Below are 10,000 nucleotides of genomic sequence, written 5' to 3'. Positions count from 1 at the left end.
AAGACAGGGTCTTGTTTCTCAGACTATTCTCATATGGAAGACAGGGTCTTTGTTTCTCAGACTATTCTCATAATTATAGAAGGTAGGTGTTTGTTTTTCTGACTATTTTCTTATGAAAGATGAGGTCTTTGTTTCTCAGACTATTCTCATAATTATGGAAGACAGGGTCTTTGTTTCTCAGACTATTATCGTATGGAAGATAGGGTCTTTGTAAAACAGACTATTCTCATATAGAAAATTGTATTACTCTTTTTTGTAACAACATATTTCTGTGTGAAATTCGGGCTGCTCTCCCCAGGGAGAGCGCGTCGCTACACTAAGAGCGCCACGCATGTTTTTTGCATTATTTTCTGCCTGCAGTTTCTTTGGGTTTTTGTGGGGTTTTTTTATATGTTTTCCTATAGAAGTGGATTTTTGTTGCCGTTGGTTCTTTTTCGTGCGCTAAGTGCATGCTGCACACGGGACCTCGGTTTATCGTCTCATCCGAATGACTAGCGTCCAGACCACCACTCATGGTCTGGTGGAGGGGGAGAAAATACTGGCGACTGTGCCGGGATTTGAACCAGTGCGCTCATATATCTCTCGCTTCCTAGGCGGACGCGTTACCTCTAGGCTTCGTTTCTCAGACTGTTCTCATATGGAAGACAGGGTCTTCGGTGCTCAAGACTATTCTCATGTAATTTTTGCACCCACCTCAGTGTGTGTGTGTGTGTGTGTGTGTGTGTGTGTGTGTGTGTGTGTGTGTGTGTGTGTGTGTGTGTGTGTGTGTGTGTGTGTGTGTGTGTGTGTGTGTGTGTGTGTGTGTGTGTGTGTGTGTGTGTGTGTGTGAGCTCACCCAGGAAGACACGGTCAATGCGGGCGGACAGGAACTGCTCGATCTCCCCGGCGCTGAAGCCGACAGCCAGCAGTCCGGCCACCATGGCCCCGGCACTGGCCCCGGCAAACCTCTTCACCTGCCTCATCACGCCCAGCTCCTCCAGGAACTGCGCAACAGTGGGCACTTTGTTTATCAGCGTGTAGTTCAGTTGGCTGGGTGGTTTGGGCAAAACCCACAAATTTCCCCCCTCAAGACGGAATGAGCAATGTTCACAACAAGGCGTGGACGTTCACTCCACAAGTCACACAAGGAGAAGAGGGGAAGAAACGTGGATATGGCCGTGGTTTCCGGTGTTCAAATTGTGCGAGTGTGTTCTGGCGCGTGTTTCTCTGTGTGTGTTGTGTGTTATGTGTGTATGTGTGTGTGTGTGTGTGTTAGTGTGCGTGTGTGTGTTAGTGTGCGTGTGCGTGTGTGTGTGTGTGTGTGTGTGTGTGTGTGTGTGTGTGTGTGTGCGTGTGCGTGGATGGATAGGTGGTGGTGGTGGAGGGGTGTAATGGAGAGGGGGAGGAGTGGGGGGATTGAAATGTAAAGCGGTTTTTTTTTAAAGTATTTCTGGGAAAGAAAGCGCTCTACATAAATGTCCAGTAGTAGAAGCAGTAGTAGTAGTAGTATCATTACAGATACAGAATATTTCATTATCTCAACAAGAGAAATTATTTCATTTGTGGTGTAAAACACTATAAACAATACATGAAAGAAATCAGTCAACCAATATAGTATACATAAAAACACAAATGTTTTAGATGTCAACCTAGGGCAACCCATTGCGTCCTGTCAATAATCACAGTTGACAACGGTAACCAGGGAGTAAATCATACATACAGTGTGCAGCAGTCGTCTTCAGTTTGCTGCCGGGGCGATTTCCAATGCTCAAACTACGCGCGTTTATTTTGGCGCGTGTTTCTGTGTGTGTCTGTGGGGGGGAGGTGGGGGGAGGTGTGGGGGGGAGGTGTGGGGGGGAGGTGAGGGAGGTGAGGGAGGTGAGGGGGGAGGTGTAGGGGGTAGGTATGGAGGAGGGAGGGGCGAAAAGTCAAGCTCTTTGAGCAGTATTTCTGGGGAAAAATCGCGTTATATAAACTAGTGTCCAGAAGTAGTAGTAGCAGTGGTCATTCCACATCATGTAAAGTTTCACCAGAAGGAAAAAGAGACTGCAGGGCCGGCGGAGAGGTGAGGAGGGGTAGATGGGAGTGGGAGGGACAGGAGATGAAAAGTGAAGGGTGGCTGAAGAGGAAGACATGCATGATGAGAATCATTCACACACACACACACACACACACACACGCGCGCGCGCGCACGCTCACGCATTATTACGGATGATCCAAAGACACGAGTTGGAGAAATACACCTAGCATGGCATATCGTTACAAGGATGATTGCAACCATGGCTGGCGAAATTTGTCCATGACTTTGGTTAACATTATTATCGATACACAGCGAACTGGAAATAATCATATTTGTATTGTATTTATGTATCAAGACTTCAGTGCTGCGATAGCGCGTATTCTTGAAGCTCTATGCGCTTATTTATGCGATTTATTGTATAGTATTAAGTTATAAATCTCAAGGTTTCATGGCACTGTTCTGTTATGTTCTAACACACACACACACACACACACACACACACACACACACACCACCACCACCACCACCACCACAAACGCCTATCCACCCCACCCACCCCCGATACAGCATAACGGAATGAATGAAGGGAAACAACTGACCCTGACAGCCCCGCAGTAAGCCAGCCCCTTGTTGCCTCCCCCCTCAAAGACGAGGTTCTCAAAGGGGTAGGTGAAGCGAGCGGGGTCGGTCCGCGCCGCCTTGCGGTCCACTTCGTCGTGGAAAGAAGCTGAACGGTCATAGCGACCTATGGGCTGGAACGAGGGCCTCCCTGTGCATCAAGACATCAACGTCAACATCAACATCAGCATCGTCATCTTCATCGTGAACGTCATCGTCATCGTTATCGTCATCGTTGTCATCAAGACAAGAGAAGAGACAAGACAAGACGTGTTTATTTCAGGAATCCCCGTGGTGTGGCACATGAAAACGGTTACATATTTCATGTAACCAATACATATATATTATTATATTTGTGGTGTTGTGTTCTTTGTTGTTGTCTGTTGGTCTGGTAAAGATATACATTTTTTTAGGAAGAAAAGGTAAGAAGAAGAAAACATACAATAGATACAGCGTTATACACAACAGATACAGCGTTATACACAACAGATACAGCGTAAAATAATGTATACGTGCCGGAAGTGAGTAAGCATACACGACAAATTCACTGTATTTAAAAATAATGAATTTAGAAATAGATATTTCATTGATTATATATATATATATATATATATATATATATATATATATATATATATATATATATATATATATAAAATCAAGCATGCTGGCTCAGAGACATGCCACCATTACTGACTGTTGTCATCTTCAGTCAGCAGCAACCACGATCGTCTGTCTGTTCTGTCGTCTGCGTTGTCTGCGAGTCTGCTACTGCTGTCATTGTCATGAGTTTAGCTTGGGATGTGTTGTACCAACATTGTATTGTACTAGGCAATATCCACTTTTTTTACCCTCCAGACGGTATGAGCAGTGTTCACAACAAGCCGAGGGCGTTCACCCTGCCTGTCACACAGAGGAGTGGAAGTTGGAAGAAAGATGCATTTTGCCGTGTTGCATTATATTTCTTGTTGCTGTAACAGACGTCCAGTGACTGAAACGCGAGTTTCTCACCCCCGGGAGAGCGCGTTGCCACAGCACAGCGCCACCTTTTTTTTCTGTCTGCAAGTGTCTTCATTTTACTACTTCCAACAGAAATTTGCCAGGGACAATGTCAATTTGTTGTTGGATATTTCACGTGCGCCGAGGTGCTTGCTGTTCACGAGACCACGTTTTTATCGTCTCGTTTGAGTGACTAGCACCCAAACCACCACTCAAGGTCTGGAGGATCAGACAGTGAAAACCCGCGTCCGCATATGGGACTACGAACCCTCGGACACTCGCTTCCTAGTTGGGCACATTACAACTTGGCCACCGTTGATGTGCAACCGATGCTGCTGCTGCTGCTGCTAACGAGGGTGGCTGTGTTGATGGTAGAAAGGGAGATGGGAAAGAGAAAGAACAGAGGAGGAGGAGAGAGAGAGAGATGGAGGGAGAGAGAGGGGGGGAAGAGGAGAGAGAGGGAGGAGGGAGAGAGAGGGGGGAAGAGGAGAGAGAGGGAGGAGGGAGAGAGAGGGGGGAAGGAGAGAGAGAGGGGAGGAGAGAGAGAGATGGGGAAGAGAGGGAAGGAGAGAGAGAGGGGGAGGAGAGAGAGAGATGGGGGAGAGAGAGGGAAGGAGAGAGAGAGGGGGAAGGAGAGAGAGAGATGGGGGAGAGAGAGAGAGATGGGGGAGAGAGAGAGAGATGGGGGAAGAGAGAGAGATGGGGGAAGAGAGAGAGAGGGAAGGAGAGAGGGGAAGGAGAGAGAGAGAGAGAAAGAGAGAGAGAGAACAGTCAAACAGAAGCGAGGGACTCATGCTGATTGACAAACTGACAAAAGCCGTAACTAAACACGAGTATACCAGCAAACGAAATAACACAGACAAGAACAAACAGATAGAAAATAACGAGCCATGAAAGAACCCTTTCACCCCTGTCGTGCCGCCAGACAGCACCGGCACCCCAACACTCACAGGGACACACGTCGCCATGTCCACAGACAGCAAATTGCACAGCGAACGACCGACCGTTGTCTCAGTGCGCTCCGTCCCTTTCATCGGCAGTGGTAATAACACATCAGTAATCAGCACGTGGCTATTATCTCCGCTGTCGTATTGCCAGGCATAATTAGTATACCACCACTGCGGCCTCTCTGACACTCCCTTTTACCCACCCAAACCCTTCCTCATCAGCCAGTATAACTCCTCCCTCCCTCCCTCCCCCCCCCCTCCTCTCTCTCTCTCTCTCTCTTCTCTCTCTGTGTCACCATTTCCCTAGAAAGTGGGGGGGAAAAACGTGTATGCCGTGTCGGTGTCGGCATTCGCCCACGTTGGAATTCCCGCAAAATAATGGGTCATTATCTGTCCACGTTAACGCTATTGATTGCTGTTTTTATTGTTTTTGTGAAAGTTGATAATGACGATGATGATGATGATGGTACTGCTGCTGATGATGTTGAATCATTATATTTCATTTGTCATCCAAACCTAGAGGTTTTCACGGAAGAGTCACAAAGATGATGACGACGATGACAACGAAGACGATGATGAAATATGGAATCATTAAATATCATCAGCATCATCATCATCATGAACGGGATTCTGGATAAGTCAGCTTTTAATCAGTTTCAGTTTCACAAGGAGACGTCATTAAAGTGTGTGGACTGATTCATCCATCTACATTTATCGCCACGCCACATGTGCAGCCCTGACTGGCTCAGCACTTGATGTATATAAGGATGTAGGCCTATATCTTATAAACTAACCCAGACTGCCCTGGAACAAACAGTCCTTGTTGGGTGCACTGTCTCTATCGGGGACATGATTATTCACGATGATAAACAAATGCACACTTCTGGGCCATACACATCATCGCTGGAGTCTGCTGTATCTTTCCAACTGGTTATAGATATGGCGGCGATCTGTTAACAGTCTGACGTCAACCCCAAAGTGCTACTGGAGACACAGACAAGCTGGCATTAACAGAGTGAAAGAAGTGGGGAGGGAAAGTTTGGGGTTGGGGAGAGAGTTGGGGGGGGGGGGGTAGGCGGAAGCAGAGACAGAGAGGTCGGAGAGAGGTGGGAGGAAGAGGAAGGGGGAGGGAGAGAAAGGGATGGGGAAAGGGAAACAGAGAAAGTAAGATAACAGACATACAGAGACGGGGACAGAGAGACTGAGAAAAAGAAGACAGTGAGAGAGGGGGGAGTGGGTTCACACACACACGCGCGCGCGCGCGCGCGGGTTCAATCCACTTGAGAATTATATAGCGCACACGCTTCCATGTGAGTTCGTGTGAAAGTCCGTGGATGACAGGTTGTACCTTGTTCTACTTACTGTCTTATGTAGCTTAAAACTCATGACAATGGTTATCAATATGTAGGATGAATGTGCAATATGCAGGACGAATGTTCAATACAATAATATAACTGATGTTAACTTTCATTTAGACATATTTAATTACATTATCTTAAAACCAATATGTGAAATGCTTTTATTTGAAAATATGTTTATTACTCCTGTATAATCAAGTAATGTTTAATGTTGTATCTGTGTGTGCGTACTGATTGTCTGGTTGTGTTTTGCCGCGCCTGATGTAATTTATCTTATAAGTTATTCTTATCTTAATCATAATCAGTGTGCAATATAGTATGTCATGCTCACAATCATATTCAAAACATTGTTATTTCTTTTCTTTTTTCTTTTTTTTTCTTCAGTATTATTGCCTGCAATGTGTGGAATGAAAATACGATACAATGTATGTGATATTTTTACATCTGTGTCTTCGTTATAATCCAAATAACTTTACAGTGATGGTCTCCATGTTGTTTGTCTATGATGCCGTGATAATGCACCTGACTAAATTTCTCCAATTGGAGATAATAAAGTTTTTCTTATCTTATCTTACAGACAGACACAGACACACACAAACGCCCCCATCCCCATCGCTCTCGCACGGACCCCTCACTCAGCTACTCCTCCGCACGCACGCACGCACGCACGCACACACACGCACGCACGCACGCACGCACGCACGCACACACACGCACACACGCGCGCACACACACACACACACACACACACACGTACCTCTAATCAGCCCAGTTTTCACGGCCGAGCGGATGATTCTCACGGGTCTCCGCTTCTTCTTCTTCTCCTCCTCACAGCCCAGCAAGGACACCTGCACGGAGCTCATGGTCTCCCCCTCCCCATCCTCCCCGCTGCTGCTGCTGCTGCTACTGTCAGATTCCTCGCTTCCAGACTTGGACCCTTCCTCACGGTCTGGGGTCTGGTGTCCAGGGGTATACCCTGCACCCGGCTTCACCCCATTGTCCGCGCTCCCGTCCACCCCTTTGACGCAGTCTTTCGGCTGCTCCGAGTCCAGCTCTGTCAGGTTGGTCTCGCTGTTGGTGAGAACGGCCGACAGGTACCTCTCTCTGGACTTCTGGAGTGTGTTGGACACCTTCTTTCTCAGTTCTGCGTGCTGCCGGTCGGTCCGAGAGCTGTCCATGGGCCGCGAGTGTCGACATCCCCCCATTTTTGTGGTGTCTGTGTCTCAGCAGTCTTCCTAGCTCTTTTGCCCAGATCCGCGGTGGTTGGTTCTCATAACCGTTTCCACAATAAGAATGAAGCGTTTGCTAATAAATCTCCCGAGGTTTAATATCGTTTTCAGCTGTGAAGTTAAAGCTCATTCACAACAACCCTGTCACCGTGCACGGCAAAAAACACACCGCTGGTCAACTCAGCATCAGTCTCGACTGCTTCTTGAACGGCACACGAATCAACACAAACCAAACACTCTCCATGCGCAGTGCACACACTTTGGCTGGGCGACTTGTCACACGGCCTCAGCTTGGCGAGGTGAGAAGTGTTCAGCTGATGAAATGGCAGTCCACGAACGTCAGGCACGTGCTGGTGCAGAACTGTCAGCACACCTGAAACAGGGGTAACATGCGATGACTGAACACTCCGAGGAATGGGTTGAGTGGAGGTGGGGGATGAGGGATGGAGGCGGGGGGAGTGAAGAGGAAGGAGAGAGGGAGAGGGAAGATGGGGTTGATGGGGAAAGGGCAGGGTGGAGGTGATGGTGAAAACAGAATTACAGTTTTCAGTGTTGTCAAGGAAGGAGGGATCATAGAACCGATTGGTCCATTTTCTCCACACCGGATCCGGAAAGTATAGGAATTTACTAAGTCATCGCCGCGTGGAGAAGTACATAGCCTACATAGAAATTACTACGTAAGCGCTGAAAAGTGGATAAATCTCTAGGTGAGCGCTGAAAGGCGCCTAATTTATCAAGTACGCGCGGTATTGACAGACATTACAGATAAGCGATGGAAAGTATAAAAATACCAAGTAAGCGCTGGGAAGTACATAATTACAAAGTTAGCGCTCGGTAGCATAGAAATTACTGAGTAAGCGCTGATAAGAACACAATTTTAGATAAGCGGTGGAAAGCGTTTTATAAGATGCCAAATCTGGGCTGGGAAGCATAGAAATTTCCAAGTTTAAGCGGTGACAAGTAAAAAATAAGAATAAAAATAAATAAATAAATATAAATAAATAAAAATTCTAAAAAGTTCGCGCTGGAAAATATATAAATTACCATGGTAAAGATATACAAGCTCAAGGAAACAAAACACATGAACTAAGCCATATAATGTTTCAGAATAATGAACAAAACACACCCCAAAAAAAATCCCACAATACAAAACAGCAATGTGAGATGAACGATCACTTACACGTTTACACACACACCTCTCCCCCACCCCTCAGCCCCCTTATCTCCCTCCTTGGCCTTATTAACTTCTGACATCCACCCCCCCCCCCCCCCCCCGCTCCCCCAAACAGGCGCGTGCGCGCATAGACAGACAAAAAGAAGTGGCACTGCTGACAGTGAAGCGAAATGACAGGTGCTTGTGATGGTGTGGTTTCCTCCAACATGTCTGTGCTCCTTTTCCAAACTATAGCGGAAAAGTTACCTACCATCAAATAGACAATTCCGAAAACCACAGCACAACTGCCACATAACAGCAAACTGAACAAACAAACAAAAACACACACACAAAAAAAACCAACAGTATCATGCCAAAACATAACACCTTCACATTTCCAACATTAATATAAGGCCTTCACCCCACCCCCATCCCCCTTCTTCTTCCTCCTCCTCCTCTTCTTTTTCAAGTTTTGAACGACATCCAAGTCCAAGAACGCTTCCACCACCGCCTTCCTTGATTCTGGAGCCAAGTATAGCACCACCGTGGAGACCATCAACCGGTGCAGGCAGAAAGCTGAGATATCGCACGTGGTTCCTGATGCTCGGAACTCAGATTCACCAGACGGTAAAGCCATAGACATGTGATTTATTTCATCATTAATTTTCAGTTTCTGAAACAAAAAGCGACTTCCGTTTGTGATTGTTTGCGACAACAAGACAAAACAAACCAAAAACAAAAACAATAAATAATAATAAATATAAATAAAATGACGCGCTAGCGAGATACTGAGAAGCATAGCTAAATGGAGAAAGAGAGAGACTCAAGGAATTTAATATTAGACCTCCGAGTCCGGCCTGTAAACATTTGAGGTGCACATGCACACACATGATCGCAAAAAGAAAAGACAATGAGTAAATAAATGGAAAAATACCAGAGGTTTAAACACCGCGCAACACATTTCTTGAAATGAAAATAAGGGTTTTGTGTCCAAACTTAAAATCCTGCTTCAAGTTCTTGCCTTTTCGTGAACGCATAGAATATGTACATCGCAACATCTCTAGTTATGTTCACATCTTCGTTTTTTTTAATACTTGTGCCAATTCTACATGACGATCTCTACTAAACTGCCTATGTTTAAAAATATATTTCTCCCTCAATTGTCTGTAGACATCACAATGTAGCAGAAAATGAAGTTCATCCTCTATTTGGTCACAGAAAGGACATGTCTTTATGTTATCGCAATATCGTTTGTTATTTTTCAGACCATTTATACCAATTCTAAATTTTACAAAGTTTACCTTGAAGTAAGGTTCTGGCTGTAAAAGTGATTTAAATGAGCGATATGTTTCGAAACGGTCACAGGAATTACATTTACCGGACCAGTCCTGTTGAAAACAGTCACTGAGCCATTCTCTGCCTGAAAATTCGCATAAAAGCCTGTATATTGACTACTCCGCCCGCTAACCAGACATCTGAAAATCCGTATCTGTCTAGGCAGTTTTTACTGCAAGAGGCCCAGTTAAAGGTTCGACTTTTGTCACTAGAGAGAGAGAGAGAGAGGGGGGGGGTACGGATAATTTATTCAGGTATAGGCCATTACCTCTAGTGAAGGGGTGCAAACACATGATCACATAACGAAACAACAAGTAATACGCGGTCATGTCAACAAGAAACAAACTTAGTTCAGTATTCTA

General features: G+C 45.8%; 1 protein-coding gene across 5 annotated transcripts in view; it reads right to left on the bottom strand.

Annotated features, from left to right (window-relative positions):
- The window catches only part of LOC143294076 (uncharacterized), a 48,986-nt gene that overhangs the window by 11,561 nt on the left and 27,425 nt on the right, over positions 1 to 10,000 (bottom strand). For all 5 annotated transcript variants that reach the window (XM_076605495.1, XM_076605493.1, XM_076605497.1 and 2 more), the window contains 3 exons: positions 6,679 to 7,523; positions 2,599 to 2,768; positions 836 to 983 (listed from right to left, as the gene is read on the bottom strand). In XM_076605495.1, the coding sequence (XP_076461610.1) occupies positions 836 to 983; positions 2,599 to 2,768; positions 6,679 to 7,126 (766 nt within the window). In that variant the 5' untranslated portion in view covers positions 7,127 to 7,523. The remainder of the gene's footprint in view (positions 1 to 835; positions 984 to 2,598; positions 2,769 to 6,678; positions 7,524 to 10,000) is intronic.

Source organism: Babylonia areolata, chromosome 19 (genome assembly GCF_041734735.1).
Source record: "Babylonia areolata isolate BAREFJ2019XMU chromosome 19, ASM4173473v1, whole genome shotgun sequence".
Taxonomy (NCBI): domain Eukaryota; kingdom Metazoa; phylum Mollusca; class Gastropoda; order Neogastropoda; family Buccinidae; genus Babylonia; species Babylonia areolata.
This window is presented reverse-complemented; position numbering and strand designations above follow the sequence as displayed.